At 45.4% G+C, this 22,740-nt stretch overlaps 1 protein-coding gene across 3 annotated transcripts in view; it reads right to left on the reverse strand.

Annotated features, from left to right (window-relative positions):
- The window catches only part of LOC121441856 (microtubule-associated protein RP/EB family member 2), a 142,963-nt gene that overhangs the window by 57,883 nt on the left and 62,340 nt on the right, over positions 1–22,740 (reverse strand). For all 3 annotated transcript variants that reach the window (XM_041643179.1, XM_041643178.1, XM_041643177.1), the window contains one exon: positions 756–883. In XM_041643179.1, the coding sequence (XP_041499113.1) occupies positions 756–876 (121 nt within the window). In that variant the 5' untranslated portion in view covers positions 877–883. The remainder of the gene's footprint in view (positions 1–755; positions 884–22,740) is intronic.

The raw sequence follows: 22,740 nt of genomic DNA on the forward strand, positions 1-22,740 counted from the left end.
GGATGTTACTACACACACAAAGAGGAGGAGAACTCCAGGCTGCCAAAGGGAAGGAGGCTGTGGAGCATTCAGAGTGTTCCGCGGTGCTGAGGGCTGAGGCTCCGGGGAGAGAGACGTGTGTGACCGAATTGAGAAGGGCGATTAGAAGCTCTAAAGATCCACTCTGGGTTTTGTTGCTGTTTGTTTGTTTGTTCCTACAGGCAAGCATTCTAAGCTCTACCCCCAGCTGCTTTTTGTTTTGGAACAAGGTCCCACTAGGTCACCCAGACTGGCCTTGAACTGCTTGTAGGGTCCCGAGCAGCTGGGATTCAGGCCCTGCATCACCAGCCCAAGCTCCACTGTGTTTGAAGCCACATGCTTGGTGACAACAGGGCCATGGAAAGGAGGCTAGGAGCCAGCAGTCCAGAGGGGTGTGGCCGGCAGCAAGCCAGAAGCAGCTCATACACATCTGGACAGCTGTGTGCTCTTAGATGGTCTCAGACATCCTCCCCCCACAATGTTCTTCTTCAGGTATAGCCAAGTTTTCCAAGTAAAAGCTATATTTATATGTATGGTTTTGTCTCACCCCAAATATGTCACGTGTGGCTCCTAAAAGCCACATTCGATTGCCAGTGAGCACATCGGGTACATACTAAAGACAGCCTCTTACCTGAATAGATTGCCAGTGAACATATCGGGTACATACTAAAGACAGCCTCTTACCTGAACAGATTGCCAGTGAACAGATCGGGTACATACTAAAGACAGCCTCTTACCTGAACAGAGCTGCTCCACCTTTGTGTAGTTTAGAGAGACGATGTCGTTAACCCACGCAATGATGTCATGCCTGCTCATAGTCTCCTGGGTTATCGAGGTAGAATACACGTTGACCGCCATTCCCCAACTAGGACAAAACAAATGAAAATAAGTTTATTTACTCACAAGAGAAAAAAATACCTTAGAAATATAAAAGACATGCAATCATGAAGGACATTACTGGTGGAGCTTTACAACAAAGCTTCTTCCTGTGGGTCCTGACACCCCCCCCCCCCCCACACACACACACATACCCCATGGTAGAAGGGAGAAGGGCACAGGGAGGTGGTGAAAATCTGGCAACAGTAAACAATTTCGGAACACGCAACAACCAACACTTAGTTCATAATCGGATGTGTACTGGACCCACAGCCCTCCCGGCAGCACTTGGCCGTGCTGCTTCAGGAGTCGTCTTTATGGCCTTCATGCTGAACGCGTACCACACGTACTCCCGATTGCCCGCCATGACACCTCGAAAGGCCAGCAAGCGCTGCCTGAGACACCCTGGCTCGGATCTCAGACTACTGTGTTTTGTTAAGTGACGTCATTTTGGATGTACGTACAAAGCTTGCTGCTCTTACAGAAACACTCTGGCTTCATTACAGAAAACAAGGCTTTTAATATTTTCCCGCTGTCAGTCCTTAGCACGTAAGTATCAGGACAATGCATTTCTGGATTGTATTGTGCTAAGTAAGACCAACAAGCACATCTATCTATCTCCAGTATGCAAATTTGCTTTCATCTTTTTTTTTCTGTCTTTTCTATTTCTTGAGACTGGGTCTCACTATCTAGTTCTGGCTGGCCTGGAACTCGATTTGTAGACCAGGCTGGCCTTGAACCTGCAGTGCACTTAGGCCTCTGTTTCCCACTGCTAAGATCACAGGTGTGAGCTATTTTGCCCAGCTTTGTGGTGAAAATCACATGCTTATCAATGGACTATTTTAAATTTTTTTATGATTTACTGTCATAAATGTCTGAGTCACGTACCTATTTTACTTACCTACCTAGCTGAGCTCAGGTAAAAATTTCTCAAGTGAAAGGGGGTTTGGAGTTGGAAGTTTCATCAGCCTTGCTCTAGAGGGAACAGCAGGCCCGGCTCAGCCAAACCCACCCGCTGTCCTTTCTCCCTGCAATTCCTTGTTAACTGCTTATCTGGATCACATTTCATGTAATTGTTTCCTGTGGCCACGTCACATTTCTCCCATCTAGACTCTAAAGTTCTTCAGGCTCTGAGATTCTTCATTTCTAACAGAATTTAGGGCCTCACTTTTGACTTTAAGTCTTTATGGGACATTAGGTTACTGGGCTTACAACACTGTGCACCACAACAATCTTTTTTCTTTTTTTTTAAAAAAAGATTTATGTTGCAGGGTGGTGGTGGCGCATGCCTTTGATCCCAGTACTCAGGAGGCAGAAGCAGACAGATCTCTGTGAGTTCAATGGACAGCCTGGTTCACAGAGTGAGTTCTAGGACATCAAGGGCTACACAAAGAGAAACTGTCTCAAAACAAAACAAAAAATTTATTTGTGTGTGTGTGTGTGCATATGTAAGTGTAATACCCATAGAGGCTGCTGGGTTCCCTGAAGCAGGAGTTGGAGGTGGTTGTGGATTAACAAAGCAATTGAACACTTTAAGTGCTGCCTAATGGGCCACCCTAGGTGGAGCGTGGAAGACAGTGGTGCTGGTGTGATTTGAACCATGGGGGCCTGGATCATGGAGGCTTCAGAGGAGAAGAATGTTAGTACGTGGCCTAGAGACCGGTCTTGTGATATCTGGGTGAAGAATGTGGCTGCTTTTTGTTCTTGTCCAAAGAGTCTGCCTGAGGCTAAAGTGAAGAGTTCTGGATTAATTGTGTTGGCAGAGGTAACCTCAAAACAACCTAGTACAGACTCTGTCACGTGGTTACTAGTGTTCATGCTTATAAAGCTTTATAATGAAAAGGAGCAAGACATGTAAAATTTGTGGAGAAAAGGAGCACCAGGAAGTGGAATGAAGCTAAATCCAATGTTCAAGGAGATGAACAGATTAAGAAATGGAATAAAGGGAGTGGTGACTTCAGGGCAAGATGCCACCTACCTGTTAAATTTCCAACTTAAAGAAAAGAATAAAAAAAAAGACTAGAGCCAGGGGCGGTGGTGCACACCTTTAATCCCAGTACTCCAAAGGCAAGGCAGAGGCTGGCAGATCTCGGAGTGCAAGGCCAGCCTGGCTATAGATCCAGTGTCAGGACAGCCAAGCTCAGACAGTGAAGGAAATCATCGAAAACAGAAAGATGGTGAAAATGTAATTGAATGGAGGAGCCATGTTCCAGTCCCAGTAAGTGTTAGAACGTGGCAGCATTGGCCATGATTCAGGTTTTAAAGTTAAGGACAGGAGAAACAGGTCATGGATTTTGCCTCTATAACTATGGAAGGCCACTGAGACCAGACATATGTCAGGGGTGTCCTTGAATGGGGGCCTAGAGAGGTCATTTTGTGAAGCTATGAAGTTGAAGCCTGGATTGTCTTGGTGACTCCAGATGTTGGAGATGCCAGAGCCATGGGATACCTGCAGAGGAGAGCTGCTAACAGGGAGTGGAACCAGCCCAAGAGAGAGAAGTGTGCTAACAAAGTTGAGTCAACAAAACTGAAAGGACCTGGAGATCTAAAGAGCGTTCGCATCAGGCATGGAGTTTGGAGTTTGCCCAGCTGGTTTTCAGTGTTGCTTCGGCCCAGTGTTTCCTCACTATGCTCCCTCCCCTGTGTTATAGAATGAGAATGTATGTCTTGTGCCATTATATGTCGGAAGTATGTGATTTGCTTTTTGCTTTTGATTTTACAGGCGATTACAGTTAAGAGATCATAATGAATTTCAGAAGAGACTTTGAAGCTAGACTTTTAATTAAGTTTGAGACTGTTAAAGACTATAGAGTCTTCTGAAGTTGGACTGAATGCATCTTTGCATTAAGATATGACTACAAGCCTTTGGGGGCCAGGGAATGGAATGTGGTGGTTTGAGAAATCTGGCCCCCAAGGGGATACTGATAGGAGGTGTGGCCTTGCTGAAGCAGATGCGATCTTGTTGGAGAAGGTGGGTCATTGTGGAGGCTGGCTCTGAGGTTTCATATATGCTCAAGCACAGTCAGTGAGATAGTGTACTTCCTGTCACCATTGGATCAAGATGTTGAATTCTTCTGCACCATGTTTGCCTGCATACTGCCCTACTCAGAACCACCATGCTCCCTGTCATGATGATAATGAACTAAACCTCTGAAACTGTAAGCTGCCACCTCAGTTAAATATTTTCCTTGTAAGAGTAACTGTGCTCATGGTGTCTCTTCACAGCAACAGAAACCCTAACTAAGACAGTCTACTTCTTGGAGTTAGCAACAATCAATTTTTGACCAAGCTTGTTTTCTTTATAGTTCCATCAATTGCCCTTGGCCAATCCCATTTCTGGCTCAGGCCATATTTATTATTTACAATTAATGCCAAGTATTGAGTCATTTCAGTTATAGATATTTCAGAGTTCTGGAAAGATGAAGACATTAGAAAACACTAAGCAACCAACACAACAGTGTTACTACACTGAAATGACCATTGTGTTAAACTGACACAATGGTGTGGTTTGATGTTGCCTTGGTCTTTGCTTTCCTCTATCCTCTGATTTGATCTGCATGCTGTGTCTGCTTCAGGCCCTTATCTGGGGAGTGAGGTGAAAGAGTCCTCTTGCGGCGTCTGAAGTTCCACTAGGAATCAGAGGCTGTCCGGCTCCTTTTGTCAGGCTATTAGACAGAAGATATTTGCCAAGACCCAACAGTTCATTAGTGACTTCTAACGTATTGTCTGCTGGTCATTCTTATTATTTGTGATGATCCCACAAGGAGGAATTCCATCCTGAGAGAGCCTGGGGTCAGGGGTCAGGTCATGGACACAACCCAGAGCAGGTCCTGATCGCTTCTGTACTCTTCACTGAATATTCTCTGGCCAACATGATTTTTATTTATGAACTATAACCATGAAGTACAGAGTTTTAGCAAACTTGCTATGCTTTAGTCTATTGCAATTTAAATCTTGACTGATAAAAGATACATTTGAGTGTGCACGGGCCTGTGTATATGCTTATTTGGGTTGGCCTTTCAGTTCTTTGGATAAAGTCCTTCCTTATTTTCTGTTGTGACAAAATATTCTAGGCTCAACTGGTAACTTTCCTACTTCTGACCTAAAACCAATTGTTTCTCTCGGGGCTTTTGACTCCTTTCTGTAACAGACAGTATTTGGTGATATAGAAATAAATGTTTTAAACATGACTGGATGAAATACCGAAATCTAAAGTGTACAGGCTCTCTGCAAATGTCCTTTATGTTTCTTGTGCCTGGAGTCGTTTATTTGCATTAACTGATGCCACTCTGCTTCCCGCTTCAAGGAATTCAGTGGACTTTACAGTCATGAAAACAGCGTCCACACATCGTCTAAGTTCTCTTTCCCCGAAGACCTGAGAACAACCCGCCAGCACCGGATAAATATGACTTCTCTACACTTCTATTAAAGGTTCTTTTGTTTTCCAGTCAATAGCTTTTGCTGTTTTCTTTAATGACCACTTACTAAGTGAAACCACTTACTTGTACAACGTGATCACCTTTCACCACCTTTAATAAATTATCTAAAACTTTACTAACGATAAATAATTCAAAATTGAAAGCATTTTGGACCGTTTGATGTGATTTTTACATACTGACGTAACTTTTGGCGCTCGATGTACTTTCCTAATGATTTTTTTTCACGTGGTAATAAGAAGCCTTCACATTTCCCAGCAAGGGACAGATGGAAGGTGAAACATCAAGGCCCAGAACTCGGTGGCATCCAACCAGGGTGATGAAAATTTTCCTCCAGGTGATTGAGAATCAAAACTAAACACAAAGCAGGGAAGATCTGTGTCTGACAAATACAGTTACAGTGGTAACTGAGTAAAAATGGTTTGTAGTTACAGAAGACGAAGAACACCAAATATGATGGGTAGATGAGATTGAAAAATACATGGGAACAACGAGGTGGTCCACTGCAGCCCCACCCTGAGTCACCTCCTTCCAGACCCGAGGTGATGATGTTCTCCCAAGGGCAACCGTCCCTTCACAGCCCAACCATTCACTCAAGTCACTCAAGTAAGGCACGCCATGGCGTGGAAGAACGCATGAAGACGGGGGGCAGACAATGAGAGTAGTGTCAGGTGTGAGCTTTAGAAATCTCTGGTTAACTAGCTATCCGTCCCACCCTCTAACTTCTGTGGTGATACGTCTCCAATGAACACACCTACAGTCGCTGGAAATGCTGCCCATGGTAGGCCCTTGTGGGGAAAGTCAGTAAGTGGACGGAGCAAGAGGAAGGATAACCCAATGAAAGGCAGAAGCGCTCCAGCCTTTCTAAAAGAAAACATGGCTGACACGTTCAACACATTCCAGTAAGTATCTGAATCAGCAGCAACAGGATCAGTATAGACGCCTATGAGCTATTTATGTTGACTGGAGCACTGTCAGAATCTATGTTCTTCCAAACTTCGGGACAATTAATTTATTCACTATCATACAAAGGATTAGATTTCACTATAGTAATTTCAAGCAAGATTTGTTTTTGCTGATTCTCCTATGGACCTCGACTCCCTGGCTCCCTGCCCTCCCTATTGCTCTTTCGCTCACAGGGGCCTCCTATCGATTTCCATGTCACGCGTTCTTTTGCCTTTGCTGTGTTCTATTTGCCCCCCGATGGTCCTGTCTGGTCTCAGAGCCTCCGCTCACACCCACATACATGCACACACATGTAAACACTGAAAGTAGGGTCTACATGACAGAACATTTGTGCGAGTGGGTTCCAACTGGCTTAACAGAATGTATTTCATCAGATCCATCCATTTTCCCAAAAGTTTAATTTTTCTTGATAGCTAAATAAAATTCCTGTGTGTGTGTGTGATATCACATTTTCATTATCCACCCATCTGATGAAGGACGTCTAGGTTTGAGCAGAGCAGCAATAAACATGGATGAGCACATGTCTCTGTGGTAAGATGTGGAGTGTCAAGGAGTAGTATAGCTGGAGGTTCAATTGTAACCCTCTGAGAAACCTCCACACCATTTCCATGTTTGTGCCAGTTCATGCTCTGACCACTAGTGAACACTGTCACCCCAATTCTCTCTAACACTCTGCCGTCCATCTTCTTGATGCAGGCGTTCTGACCAGGGTGAAATGGAATCTCAGAGTCTCTCTTTCAGTGAGACACCTCTGTGATCACTTGACTTGGTGGTGTCATTTGTTAGCTGTTTGTTAGCTGTCCAGCCATACACGCCAGCTTTCCGATTTTAGGCCTGACAGCTTTGGCTTGGCATGTCCTCTGCCCTGAGAGGAAGTGTCCTTGTGAACTCTCAGCCAATCACTGTGTCTGCGCCCCTTCCCCACCACGTGTGTGTGCATGTCTCTCTCTGTGTCTGTGCCCTTCCCCATGTGTGTGCATGTCTCTCTCTGTGTCTGTGCCCTTCCCCACGTGTGTGTGCATGTCTCTCTCTGTGTCTGTGCCCTTCCCCATGTGTGTGCGTGTCTCTGTGTCTGTGCCCCTTCCCCATGTGTGTGCATGTCTCTCTCTGTGTCTGTGCCCTTCCCCACCAAGTGTGTGTGCATGGCTCTCTCTGTGTCTGTGCCCTTCCCCTTGTGTGTGCATGTCTCTCTGTCTGTGCCCCTTCCCCACCATGTGTGTGCATGTCTCTCTCTGTGTCTGTGCCCTTCCCCATGTGTGTGCATGTCTCTCTCTGTGTCTGTGCCCTTCCCCACGTGTGTGTGCATGTCTCTCTCTGTGTCTGTGCCCCTTCCCCATGTGTGTGCATGTCTCTCTCTGTGTCTGTGCCCTTCCCCACGTGTGTGTGCATGTCTCTCTGTGTCTGTGCCCTTCCCCACGTGTGTGTGCATGTCTCTCTCTGTGTCTGTGCCCCTTCCCCATGTGTGTGCATGTCTCTCTGTGTCTGTGCCCTTCCCCACGTGTGTGTGCATGTCTCTCTCTGTGTCTGTGCCCCTTCCCCATGTGTGTGCATGTCTCTCTTTGTGACTGTGCCCTTCCCCACGTGTGTGTGCATGTCTCTCTCTGTGTCTGTGCCCTTCCCCACGTGTGTGTGCATGTCTCTCTCTGTGTCTGTGCCCTTCCCCACGTGTGTGTGCATGTCTCTCTCTGTGTTTGTGCCCCTTCCCCATGTGTGTGCATGTCTCTCTCTGTGTCTGTGCCCTTCCCCACGTGTGTGTGCATGTCTCTCTCTGTGTCTGTGCCCTTCCCCACGTGTGTGTGCATGTCTCTCTCTGTGTCTGTGCCCCTTCCCCATGTGTGTGCATGTCTCTCTCTGTGTCTGTGCCCTTCCCCACGTGTGTGTGCATGTCTCTCTCTGTGTCTGTGCCCTTCCCCACGTGTGTGTGCATGTCTCTCTCTGTGTCTGTGCCCCTTCCCCATGTGTGTGTGCATGTCTCTCTCTGTGTCTGTGCCCTTCCCCACGTGTGTGTGCATGTCTCTCTCTGTGTCTGTGCCCCTTCCCCATGTGTGTGTGCATGTCTCTCTCTGTGTCTGTGCCCTTCCCCACCATGTGTGTGCATGTCTCTCTCTGTGTCTGTGCCCTTCCCCACCATGTGTGTGCATGTCTCTCTCTGTGTCTGTGCCCCTTCCCCATGTGTGTGCATGTCTCTGTGTGTCTCTGTGTGTGATTCTACTGCCACGCTGATGTCATCTTTGCTCTCCCAGTCCCACCATTTTCTACAGACACAATTTTAATATATTCAATCTGAAATTATCCAGGTGACTAAGAAGAGACTATTTCTCAAGCTTTTCTAAGCATTAGCCTCAGACGAGAATTAAATAATCTATACTTTCCATGGATACATTCGGAACTTCTAAGGTTTCATTATAATTTCTTGCTTCGTAACCTACATGGCAATGCAAAGGTGAAAACACTTGCCCCTGCCTAGCAGAAAGTTGTGTGGTTTGCACGAGGGAACGTGACATCATCTTAGAGACAAAGCCACTCCACGCTGCTCCTGGGAGGAAAGCAGGGCCGGAGTCATAGTCCTCCCTCACAAATGAGGATGTTACACCTGAAGGGCCACTGTTCTAGCTCACCAGGGCACACAAATTTCAGGCCCATGTGCCTAGCTTTGGACCATCAAGAGACACACAAACACTCCATTGAAGACAGAAATTATAAGAATTAAAAACGTCAATTTTGTTTTTAATTTTTTCATTTGGTTTATTCATTTTATGTGTGTATGTTTGCCTGCAGGTATGTCATGTGAACCAGGTCAGAAGAGAACAGTGGAGCCCCTGGCACTGGAGTTAGGAATGGTTGAGAACGACCATGCCGATGCTGGGAACTGAACCTGCGCCTTCGGCAGGCTATAAAAACTCTTAACTGCCGAGCCATCTCGTCAGCCCCAAGATACCACTTTTTAAACTCACTTCTTAGGTTTTCATCAAGATGAATGCCAAACTACAAGAGCAAGATCACACTGGATGCCACAGCACAAAGAGTCAATGGCAGCACAGGGCTAGTGCTCGGGTTTGGGCCTTGAGGGGGTCCTTTAGACAGAAATGTCAGTTGATTATCAGATGACGTAACATGTGGCCTCTGAGACAGAATCAGCTCTTTGCCAACCTTTCAAACAAAGGGTCAAAGCACCATGTCCATGTTCTGACTTCAGGACCTGGTTAACTTCAGTAGTATGGAAAGCAGGTAAGGGAGGCTGGGGAGGCGACTTGGTTGGTACATTGCCTGCCTTGCAAACATGAGGACCCAAATTAGATCCCAAAAGCTACATAAAAAACGCAGGTGCTGTGCACCTTGTAATCCCAGCAGCCCTGATGAGGTAGTAACAAATGCCTCCGCTACTGATCAGGGACTTACACATTGCTTTTATAAATGTTCTAGGAAGGTGGCAATTTTCCCCTCTAAAAACATGAAAGATCCCTCCCACACAAAACAAACAAACAAACACAGAAATCCCTTCCTATTCTCAGAAAGCAAAGCTTCAGTTCCGGCTTCTCTGTGAACAGCGACTTCAGAGAAAGGACAGCCCAAGGCCCAAAGTCCTGCTGATTTATTCAGCTTCCTCTGCATTTGACATGTGGTGGTGGCGCTGGGCAGAGAGGCACAGCAAGCTTATGCTCTGCAGCAATTATTGAACCACATAAATTAGTCATTGCATTTCTGCCTACTAAAACAAATGGAACTTTCTGTGAGTCGATGAGACAAACTAGCTTGAATTAAGGCTTGGCAAGCCCCAAACATGGGGGAAAAATGTGAATTCTACCACCTTACCAGTCATGGACTTCCAAACCCAATTACAAAATAATCTGTAGGTTTGTCCAAGAATCAGTCTGGCAAGGCTTATGAATTATTTCGGGGCGTTCTACAAATATAAACAAATATATAAAATGTCGGTGTCAGCACTGTATACTAACTGAAATGGTTTCTTAGGTCATTCATTCCTCTCTTTGCCCTACCCAATGCTACCAAAGGGACCACTACAGCCACACTGTCCCATTCTCTCCTTCACACGCACAGCCAACCCTTTGTAAGGACACCCCAGTGTTCCCCAGCTCCCCCAAAGTGGCATCCATGATACATCAGGTGTTCCAGGATCCTAGCTCTGGTCTTACTAAGGGGTTGTCCACAAAAGAAAGATTTAAGAAAATTTTTTTGTTTTGTTTTGTTTTTGGCTTTTTGGGACAGGGTTTCTCTGTGGTTTTGGAGCCTGTCCTGGAACTAGCTCTTGTAGACCAGGCTGGTCTCGAACTCACAGAGATCCGCCTGCCTCTGCCTCCTGAGTGCTGGGATTAAAGGCGTGGGCCACCAACGCCCAGCAAGATTTAAGAAATTAATTTGAGGCATAAGGCATGCCAAATCTACTTTGATTCGTTTTAACAACTAACATCTGAGTCTTCCCAAGTTTAGACAAGGCCATCTGCAGAACAGCTTTCTGTATGCAGTGAACTCTCATCTGTGGCTTGGTGCGAAGGCCCCCGTTTAGCTTACATTCACCCCAAGCCTACGCTGAAGCTAAATCTTTAAAAGTTATTATGGGGACTGGAAAGATGGTTCACTGGTTAGGAGTGCTTACCACTGCTGCAGAGGATTCATAACCCCCTCTAACTCCAGTTCCAGGGGAATATGATGCCCTCTTCTGGACTCCAGAGGCACTGCATGCACATGGTGCACATAAACTCACACAGGCACACACATAGATGCAGAAACAAACACATATTTTTTAAAGGCATGAAGGTCTTCAATTACCTTCTTTGGTCATTTCCTTGAGGAGTCTATATTCAACTGGAATCTTTTGTTTACTATAAAATGTTCAGAAGTTCTAGCCAGCCATGCCAATATATTCCATTCACACATTTTGAGCTGACAGTGTCTGTACCTGTGACTATTTTTGGTCTCCTGAAACAATCTCTATTTTCAGCAATTTTCTCATCACCGGGAGAAGTAACCCACCACCAAGAGTCTAAGAAAAATAAATTCTCTCCATTTTACATAAATGAAACAAAGAACAGACTGGAAAAGATATAGGGGAATGTTACTTTTCTTTCATGTGAGCAACTTATACATTTGAGTTTCTGTAGAGAATGATTTGCCAGGGCCGTATAAGGATCTGAAGCCAGGACAGCTCAGCTACAGCTTTAAATATCAGTGCTTGACTGCAGGCTAATTGCGGAGACCGGGTGTGAGAGCTGTGTGAAGCGTCCCATATGTGATGGGGGAGAGAAGCACCTGTGGTCCCTAAGCAAAGCGTTTCTCTCTCGGTCCCTGGCTCACTTAAAGGCAGCACTGTCAGATCCCACACCATAGGCTATTCTTTGGTAAAGATTTTAGGATTGTCAAAGTTAGAGCACTCCACAAATGAGGTAAGGAGAGGGGCTGTCTTTCAAATTTGCGGCAGAACTCTTTACTCTAGGGTTATTCTAACAAAAGTAGCTCTTTTATGAACCCTCTTGGCATTCACAAATATGTTTAAAAGAGATTTATCAAGTTGATGATACAATAATGATCCTATGCTTACAGTTATAGTTTCTAGAATAATGTTAACATAAATATTTTAAAGAGAAAAAAGTACATCTCTGCCCACAGATTAAGATACTTAGTCACCTGGGCGTGGTGGAACACGCCGTTAAGCTGGGCACTTAGAAGCAGAAGTGGGGGATCTACTGAGTTCTGGAAAGCCAGGCCAACCAGGGCCACACAGTTAAGACCTGTCTCAAAAACAAAAACAAAAAAACCTCAAACAACAAAAATCAGAGAATGAGGCAAGGGAAGAACCCCCACACTGCACTCAAAGGTGAGCCCTGTGGCAGCACACACAGGTCCACCTCCCCCAGAGCATCCCTCAGGATGAACTGGAGCTTCCAAAGGAAGCAAGGGTGTAAATGTGTGCCGTGAACAAGAAATTCCCCTGTGTATAAATCAGCGGTATATGATGCATTCCCCAAATGAGGAGCTGGGAGAGGCGGGCTGAGGTGCTTCACCAAGGAAAGAGCATCTCTAGACCATGCCCCATTCATCATTCATTCATTCATCACGTTCTCTTCATTCATTAATTCATGCATCACGTTCTCTTCATTCATTCGTTCATTCATCACGTTCTCTTCATTCATTAATTCATGCATCACGTTCTCTTCATTCATTCAGGACCCATACGGCAGGGGAGGAAGGATTTGTTCAAGGCAGAAAGAGATCAGAACTAAGTGTGTGTGTGTGGGGGGGGGTTAAGAGGGGTTCATAAAAAGAAAAACCTTGACAAGACATATCATCCCCAAGAAAGGATACAAAAACCTGAGAGTTCATTGAAGATGAGGTATTAAAGATTCTGTGTGCCCTCTGATGTATGATGAGGGAGGAAATTAAAGACACCACACTGCCTCCATGCAGCAATCACACAGCTCTGGGCAGATTCCCGGATTTGACTTTCCTGGGTTTTACGGTCCTCTGATGGGATGAGCTAACGAGGCAAGTCAAACTCCTTGGGAAGAAAGGGAGGCCTCCGAGGTGGCAGAGGTCCGAGCCCAGAGCTGAGTTCACACACGGATGGAAGCGTCAGGCACGACACACAATACTAGAGCACAGACACAGAGACACATTTCCCCCTCAGACTAGGCAACTGCAGTTCAACACTAGCAAAGAAAACCAGCGCAAGGGCTTCCACATGAAGGGGCTTTGAGGACAAACGTTAGGAGGAAACTGAGTTTCAGATGGGCTGGGTTGCCTGCCACACTCCAGGTTTTTCTAGGTGGTTGTGGTATCTGCTCGATGCTAGCAGTGTAAGCATAGGGTTCTGCTTAGCTTGGCCATCTTAACTTACAACTCCTGCTAATAACTGCCACTTCCTGGAGAGAGTGATAAAAAATAACTTGAGGATGTCTGCCCCTTTGAGAATTAACCGTTACTTTTCACTTTTTATTCTATGTGTGTGTGTGTGTGTGTGTGTGTGTGTGTGTGTACACTGTATGAGCATATGTATGCGCCCATGTGCATGTGGAAGCCAGAGGACGATACGGATATCCTGCTCTACACTTTATTTCCTTGACACAAGGTCTCTCATTGAACATGGATCAGCTGGCAGCTAGCAAGACCCAGCGATCTTCCTGCCTCCACTCCCTCCAAAGTCTGGCTTTTTACATAGGTGCTTGGGATTTGAACTCAGGTCTTTGTATCTGTGCAGCAAGCACTTTCACTGGCCGAGACGACTCTCCAGCTCTGCCCCCTTTAGAACAGAATATGACTAAAATGCATAGATTTCTGTAACTGTCTGCCAAATGAGGCCCCAGAATTTGCCTTGACTAGGCACCCCCCACCTTTCAGTGGCTTGCTGCTACCTGCAGCTTTACCAGGTATCTCCTATTCATGTATGTCCGTCCTTTGTTTGGTTCCTGGAACAAAAGAAGGAACCCTTTGGGTGCCAAATACTGGGAGACATTTCTGTTGCTTGAATTTGTAACTCAGAACTAAGTTGATACCTGTGACCCTGAAATGAATAAGAAACTTGACTCTTATCCAAGAAATAAGAAAATTTCAGAATTCTAAAAAAGCTTTTTGTCCAGGGATATGAATGGGAGCTGACTTCACACAGTGAGAACGGAGCTAAGGTCTCACACAATACACTGTGCACACATTCATGCACACACAGCGGACACATGTTTCTTCATATGGTCTGACATTCAGCTGATGGTATTTGCCTAAATATCCATCTGTTTCAAACAGTGGGTGGCTTTGCCCTGTTCCGAAAATAACCCTAGTAACCCAGCGCTTGTTCCCATGCCACAAGACTTGGCTGGTCTCCTCAGGGCACCGACTTTTGCCCAGCAGCCCCGCCCACCCCTCCTGGCTCCCCCTACATCTACACTTCTTCTCCTCCATATGCCTTCTGTTTACTTTTCCATCCCTGCTTGGCCTTGTTCCCGGGCACTCTGACCTTTGCTCTCTCCCAGGATCCCAAGTAATTTTAAGTCAGGGCCCAAGTTGGCCCCGCCCAGCATGGCCCCTGGTTCAGGTCATGGGCACACTGGGTACCACTGGGTGGTCAGGCTCAGTTGTTCGGCCACACTGTGTGAAACGGAGTGTGTAGGACACAGGAGAAGAGTGTGTGGCAATGGAACCGGGCTCAGGTGCTGCTGCTCCGCCTCTGTCAGCATCTTCAGTCGGCCTGCTCTAAACCTTCTCATAATGAGAAACCAGTGATGGAGGCAGCTCCCAGCTCGTCCTGAAGGGATGACTGAGGCTTAGGCAAAAGCGCCATCACCTGCATCTCATGTTTCAGGTCCTCAGCAAGCTCTCCCTGCCCACCTGCTGAGGTGACCTCTCCAGTTGCTCCAACGTCGTTCTGCCCTCGACTCTTGCACATTACACAATCTGTGATTAGCCGGCTTGTTTCTTGTCTTCTTCCTACCTCCTGCCTCCCAATGCAGGCTCTGTTATGGCAGGAGCTTTATAGTGTACCTCTTATTTACTACCCTGTCTCCAGGGAGCGCACCAAACTTTAAGTCCATGCTAAACGAGTGAGTGAGTGGGAGGGTTTTGAGGGGAAAAGAAAGCCACAGGATGCTCAAAACCAAACCATGCAGGCAACGGTTCTAACACACCCCTGTGTTATGAGGCAGTCTGCAGGGGATGAATTAGGGTTGAGTGGACGAAAGGAATTTGTCTTTTAGGAAAAAGGAAAGGAAAAGAGAAAAGGAAAGAAAAATGTGGATAAGGTGCATTCTTCACGCCAGCTCTGAAATGTTCACTTGCTGATCTGCAGATTCGGAAGGGCTCTGACCTAGGAGCCAAAGGCACCAGCTTATAATCCAGAACCCCCACCAATGGTTGGGCAACCTTGGTCACCTTGTGCCTCTAGAAGATGGAGAAGCACGGGAACTGGATGAGACACTACATGACAGTACTCAGCAGTCACCCTTGTCCACTGAGAGTGAATCATCAACACAGACTTGTCCTCCCGGCAATGCCACACAACTGCTCTCATGAACGATGCCGGAAAAGTTACAGTTCTGTGGGGTCGCAACTATCAAGCAGCAGAGCTTGTGGCTGCTCTCAATGCAAGCCAGAGCCCCCCACCCCAAGCCTTAGCTCTCAATGCAAACCAGAGCACCCCCCACCCCACGTTAGCTCTCAATGCAGGCCAGTATCCTCACCCCTCATACTCCTTAGCTCTCAATGCAAGCCAGCCCAACCCCCTCCCACACCTTAGCTCTCAATGCAGGCTAACCCCCCTCCTGGCACCCCCTCTTCCCCCTCCCGCCACACTTTCAAGCTCCAGGAAGAACCGCAAGTGAAGACAGCGTTGTGGCCTCTAATAAGGTGATGGTGGAATTGTATCAAATCCTCATTTTCGTACAGGGGATCAAACCCAGGGCCTGGGGTATGGCAGGCAGAGTGTTCTACACCACTGACCTATATCCCCAGGCTTCTAATTTTATTTGGAGACTGTAGCTCAGCTAAATTCCCCAGGATGGCCTTGAACTCCTTCTGTAGCCCAGGCAGTCACTAAACCCAGTTTCTCATTCTGGATTTAAACCCCAATGATTTTTAAACATATGTTTCCATGAAGAAAGGCCTGAACAGTGGAGCTTTGGGTGAGATTTCTCAGTTTATTGCTGGGAACGCTTTCTGGCCGGAGCACCTGGCAGCTGGAACGCGTAAGCCACGCTAGTATTTTAGGAACTGCCACATTTCCAGGACCGTATATTTTGTTGGCAAGGCTCTCGACTTACTTTTTAGGTAGATTAGTAAAAATGGACATTACTGCTTATATTTTTTTTCAAAGCTAATAAAAGACTTTAGATCGGTATCTTGACTATGTGTTTAGAATAACATATCCTTAAAAAAAATCTAGCCTTGGTATCTCTGTCCCAAAGACTGGTGCCTATCCAAATGTCTGCACCTTCATTGTGGTAAAAATGTCTTAAACACGTGAGAACATTTTCAAATGGAAATGAAAGTGAAGTATCAATAAAACGGAGACTATTAATGAGACGGTAAAGTGCAGGCTAACATTTAAAGATATTCTAGCACATTGAAGTCCAAATTGGGTAGCAGATTCTCATCCTGAGTCTTTTCTGTGCCCATGCTCTCTTAATTCTTCCCAAAACAGGCTGAATCAAAAAGGAAAACTTCAAATCAGGGAACAGAATACTATTAACTTTTCAATTCCTGGAGAGAGAAAGCGTCCCTTTGCCTTCTGAGTCCCCTGTCATCTAGAAAAGTTCAGGATCGACACCTGTGCAATCGAGATACTGAAAGAAAAAAACTGACAAAACATCCCATAATGTTTCAAGCAAGACTTAAGTAAGGTGCAATTTGTCGCAAGCAGGAAGCAGGTTGAACATCCTTGCGTGATAATACATCAAACCCACTCCATAACCCCAGGGACCACAGTCCATATTACATATATGAACGAAGAGATCTCTCCTGAACACGCCAACAAACAGAAATTCTAGTCACTGAGGTATCTGAGCTAAAGTAAGGGATTTCAGCCAAACTGCTATAGCTGTGGGACAAGCACTCAAGCCGGGGGTGTGGGGTGTGTGTGTGTGTGTGCTAGTTCACCTACCTCAGCATCTTTCCCCTAGCGAGGTCTGCTGTGAAGACACCGCAGCCAAGAAGCAGACATGCAGGCATGCCGGTGCTCAGCTGGTTCACCCCACCCCTTTCTAATTTGACCTGGGACTCCAGCCCCTGGGATGGTTTTGTCCACATTTGGTCAGGGTGGGTCTTCCCTCTTCAGATAAACTACTCTGGAAACAGCCCCACTGACTTACCTAGAAGTGTGGTTCCTTGGTAGTTCTAACTCTAGTCAAACTGACCGTGAAGAGGAGGAAACCAACAGAATATTTTCCTGTTCATTCTGCAGTTCTGGGAATCGAACCAAAGGCTTCGTACATGCCAGAGTAGGCCTCTCCACTAAAGCTACATCTTAGCCCAGCCTCTTAGTGCTCCTGTTTAGGACATCAAATACGATTTTGTATTTCAGAAAAAGTTTTTTCTTTTAAAACAAACTCATTTAGCATTACTAGAATGAACAGACTAATACTCTTTCTATATCAGTATTATGTAGAGAAACACCAAGTCACCCACACCAGAGGCTGGGAGAGAGAGGAAGGAAGGGAAGGAGAGATTAGCAGTATTTCTTTCCTCTCCTCTCTTTAGTCTTGCTGCAGGTCAAAGTTTACACATTATTGCACAAGTAAAACACACACACACATACACACACACACACACACACACACACACACACACCTTGCAGTATTTCTTTCCTCTCCTCTCTCTTATTTTAGTTATAGGTCAGAATTACAACATTCCTAGCAAGGGTGTATTACCACTAAAATTTTCAGTAGAGAGAGCTAAAACTGAGCACTTGGGAGAGCAGGAGCTAGCCACGTTCAAACTGGATCAGGTACAAAAATAACAGACACACGGTAAGACCCTTGGCTTGGGGAAAAATGGAGCAGAGCTACACCTGGTGTTTTCACAAGGGTACAGGGGATTCGAGCTTAGGTCCTTACGCAAGTGCTCTTAGCTACACCATCTCTGCAGCCCCAGGACCTGGGATTCTTAAAGACAGAATAACAGTAGATCAATTACTGGCCTGCCTAAGAACGGCGGTGAGGATAAACTCAGGTCTGGAGTGTGGCTCTGCATGCTAACTGTTGCTCAACTTTAGAGCCAATGTGGACTGATAAGACATAACCATCTGGAAGTAGCCACATCCTGTCCCCAAGGCTAGTTTCTAGATTTCCAGGATTCATTTGGCTTAGAAATCTTTAAACATGTTCTGGAAATTCGTTTTGAATTCAACCATTAACTAATAAACCAAACCTTATTTTGACTTTCGAATTTGAGCCAAAGACTTGATGTCAAAGACGCTGTGGCAAGGTTTCAATGACTATATTATCTTACATTACTTCAGCCTTAGTCACTGTGACAGTCAATATAATATAATATCATGTTAGAACAAAAAAATATCCACCTCATTAAAACACCAATAGATTTATTCACGTGTTTACATGTGCTCATATTCACTAAGATTAAGCTATTAAATAAGTTCAAATAGTTAATCATTTAATAAAGCAAAGGACAAATGACTTTTTAAATGTCAAAGTGCTTTTTCTTTTAAAAACGATCCTTGTTTTAAAAATTTTGTACATTTTTGAACTATAAAAAAAAGCAGAAAATACAGAAAAGGTAAGATTTAAAAAATTTAAATAGCCATTATTCAGGCTGGGGATTAGCTTGGCATCTAACCACATACTACATCGAAAGTTTAATTTCCAACATGAAAAAAGAGCTATTATCTCCTCACTCATTCATAACCCTTATCTTTCTAAGTTTCTCTCAGTAGCCAGGCAGGGTAGGGCAAGTCTGTAATCCCAGAATTTGGTAGGCAGAGTGAGGATGTTCAGGAGTTCAAGAATGTCTTCGACTCTACTGTCAGTTCATAGTGAACCTGGCAGCAGGAGACTTTGCCTCAAAAAATAAATATTTTTTTAAACTTATTTATTTATTATGTATACAACATTCTGCCTCCATGTATGCCCGCACACCAGAGGAGGGCACCAGATCTCATTACAGATGGTTGTGAGCCACCATGTGGTTGCTGGGAATTGAACTCAGGACCTCTGGAAGAACAGCCAGGGCTCTTAATCACTGAGCCATCTCTCCAGCCCAAAAATAAATAATTTTGTGTATGTATAGTAGGATATATGTATCATTTTCACTTTATGTATATCATTTTTTTAAAGTGTGAACTTTAAAAAGGGTTCATACACAAAATCAATGCATACATATAATCTTCTGCACATAACTACATAACCAATGCATACATATAGTCTTCTACACATAATTACATAATCAATGAATACACATAGTCTTCTGCACATAACTACACAATCAATGCATACATATAGTCTTCTGCACTCACACAGAGTTGAAGACTGTCCCTCTTCTAAGCTCCCGTGTATCTGGACCCTCAGCGTGTGACTTTATGTATAAATAGGGTCTCTACAAATGAACCAGTTAAGATGAAGATACTGGATTAGGGTGGGTCTAATGATTGATACTCTAAAAGCCGGCCAAGAACAACACACAGATGAAGGAGGCAGGATGACTAGAGGCAGAGACTGGGGGTTGAAGCTGTACACCACAGAACACATGGGGACATCAGAATGGGGAGGGAGAGGAAAGACTCTTTCCTGGAGCCTAAGGCGGAGCGTGGCACCGCAATGACTTGCATGCAGATCTAACCTACCAGCAGGAGAGGATAAAGGTTCAAGCACCCAGCATATAACATCGTGTTGTGGAGGCTTCCAGAGCCTGGGAAGACACGTGACACCAGCCTGTCTCTGTTAACACCCTGTGAGCATGTTTCAGATCTTCACAGTCATGTTTCTATTATACTCAAGTGTAGGTATACAGACCAAACTAGGTAGTCAGTAGACCCAGTTCCGGGACTGTATATTAATATGTTTAATTGTTTCCCATGTTGTCCAGTGAATTAATTACTTCAAGGCAACAGAAATGGTAGAAGGTAAAATCATCACTAGCTCAAGTAAAAGCCACGCTGTTTTCTCTCAGTGAGTCTCTGGGAGTGCGCTGTTTGCTGCAGACTCAAAGCGAAAGAGAAACTATCACTCTGGGGCTTCCTGCTTCACAGCAGGGAGGAAGCAGAGACCATCCTAGTATTTAAATAAAACGTCCATAGTAAACCAGGGGAATCACAGGATGTCCTTTCTGATAGCGTGTGGCTTCCTCTCATAGAACAGCAAACGGCTGGCTCAACTCTCCACTCACTGTTAAGTGGCTGTGGCCAGCTGTGGCCAGCTCAGTCCCAACAAGAACAAAGAGAACCACCTTCTGCACGCTGGGGAGAGACGGCTGTCCTCAAGGGACACTGCTGAAATCGGACCTCAAAGGTTTGGCAGCGAAATGTAAAATGACTAAAATGACAAAATTTACTTAGTAGGCCCAGGGCATCTGTGAAGTCACGGTGAACTTCCGCGTTATCATAGCGTTGGACTTGGAAACAGATGTGGGCATGGAACTGGGTGTGAGTGGATTCTGAGGTGAGGCAAGCTCACCCTCTGGAAACAGCACAGCAAGGGCAGATAACCTCTTTCTGTTTGGTCTCCAGAGTCAACTAAAGGGAGTTTGCCCCCAGGGGCTTAGGGCTAAACTGAGAGCAAAACAGGCAACAACAGAGCTGGTCGTACAGGCCTCTGATTTGAACTACTCAAGAGCCTGCTGCAGGAGAGTCCCAAGTTCAAGGCCAGCCCTGGCAACTTAGTGAGCTCTTGTCTCCAAAACGGAAAATATTAAGCCTGAGTATTTATCCTAAAGTCGACAGATCCCAGAGACAACCGCACATCAGTGAACGAGCAGCACAATTCACAACGGCTAAATGATGGAGCCAACCTAGGCGCCTAGCAACAAAAGACTGGACAAAGGAATCTCTATATACAATGTCTATATACACGATGTCTATATACATGATGGAATTACATCCAGCCACAGAGAAGAATGAAGCTACATCGTCTGCAAGAAAATGGACGTAACTACAGAGAATCGTGATAAGTGAATTAAGTCAGTCGTATACAAAAATCCATGAGTACATATGACATGAAAATAAAAGTCAAACCGTCGAGGGGAAAAGGAAGACTCCAGGGTGGGAAGTAGGAAGGGAAGGGCGGCGGAGTATGGAGGGGTATGTTTCCAGAACACTGTGAACGCGCATGGGAAGGGTTCGAACCTGAGCACCACAAAACCAACAAGCAAACCCAGTCAAATGAGAGAGAAGGGAAACGGAGTAGGGGTAGGTACCTGCCACAGAATTTTAAATGAGGGGGCATCCACTGTTTGGTTCTCCAGGCGAGATTCTGAAAACAGGCAAATGTTCCTAGTTGTCTTTAAATGGTTTCTACACACATTCTATTCTTCATCTTAACAGCAGAATCTTTGATCTACCACAAGAGGAACCAGGGCACAAAGAGAAGACTATCTACATAATTACAGCATTCTCTACAGAGGTACAAGAGCCCTTCACGTCTATCAAGACGGCAAAGAAAGCCCAGCTCCCAAACCTAACACCTTCACATGGCATTTCAAAGTGGATTTAGTCATTTTTTCCAAACCGTCAAAATTATTCTGTTACAATACCATTTGATGTGTGTGCACAGGCTGAGCACTCCTAATTTCCAAATCTCAAATACAAACTGCTCCAGGATCTGACATTTGGGGGCACTGAAAGATAAGAGTCTCAGACTAGGGATGCTCCTAGCAGTGCACTCTGGAGGCACCCCCAGATCTGAACACATCGGAAACGGGCAATGGTTCTGGTTACAGGCCTTCTGCTTAAGGGCAGTTTAATCTGCACTTAGAAAATGTGTATGAGTATTACTACTGCAGATCTGTGGGGAGAGGCCAGAAGAAGCATCCTTTGCTCCTGAAGGATTTTGTGCAGGTTAAACACATAAGACCCAGACACATTAAAATCTAAACTGAGACTACATTAAAACATCTAGAATATACTTTTTGTTTTGTTTAGTTTTCAAGACAGGGTTTTCCTGTGCAGCCCTGGCTGTCTTGAAACTCCCTTCGGAGACCAGGCTGGTCTGGAATTCAGAAAACCAACTACCTCTGCCTTTTGAGTGCTGGGATTTAAGGTGTGTACCTCTACCCTCTGGCTTAGAACATACTTTTAATGACCGTTTTGTATTAATGACTTTTAAAAATGGGCTAAAGAGTTGGATATGTCACTAAAGAATGTATCCAGTCAATATGCACAAGGAAAGATTCTCAACTGTAATTTGCAATCCTAACAAGACACCTCCATACACCCGCAAAGGATGTCCAAACCTGAGAGATGGACAGTCCAGATTGGCCAGGGCTCTGATGAGGGCGGGAGAAGGTACAACCGCTCTGAGGAATCGCTTTCAGGTTCTTCTATAGTTAAACACTGGGGGCTGGGGGCTCAGCTGGTAAAAAGAGCACCAGCATTCTCAGCACCCACATAGAGGGCCAGGCATGGAGGCACGGCGCATGCTTCGAACCCCCTGGGGAAGCGGAGACAGGTGTCTCCCTGGGACTCACTGGTCAATCAGAACAGGCTACTAGGTGAGTTTCATGCGAGTGAGAGAGACTTGGTCGTAAAAAAAAAATGAGGTTCAGAAAGTACTCCGGGACACTTGAGGTTGTTCTTGGGCACACTCTCCCTCCTCCACCCCACCCCCACAAACACACAGCTAAACACAATCATTTCTCTCCCATAGGCATTAACCCCAGGGAAATGCAAACATGTCCCCATCAAGATTTGCACATGAATATTCAGATGCTTTATTCTTAACCACCCCAGACCGAAAATGCTAATGTTCAGCAGCTGGTGAGTGGATAAACAAAATATGGT

The sequence above is a fragment of the Microtus oregoni genome, unplaced genomic scaffold, assembly GCF_018167655.1.
Source record: "Microtus oregoni isolate MIOR12 unplaced genomic scaffold, Mior012 000082F_ref0000272, whole genome shotgun sequence".
Lineage (NCBI taxonomy): Eukaryota > Metazoa > Chordata > Mammalia > Rodentia > Cricetidae > Microtus > Microtus oregoni.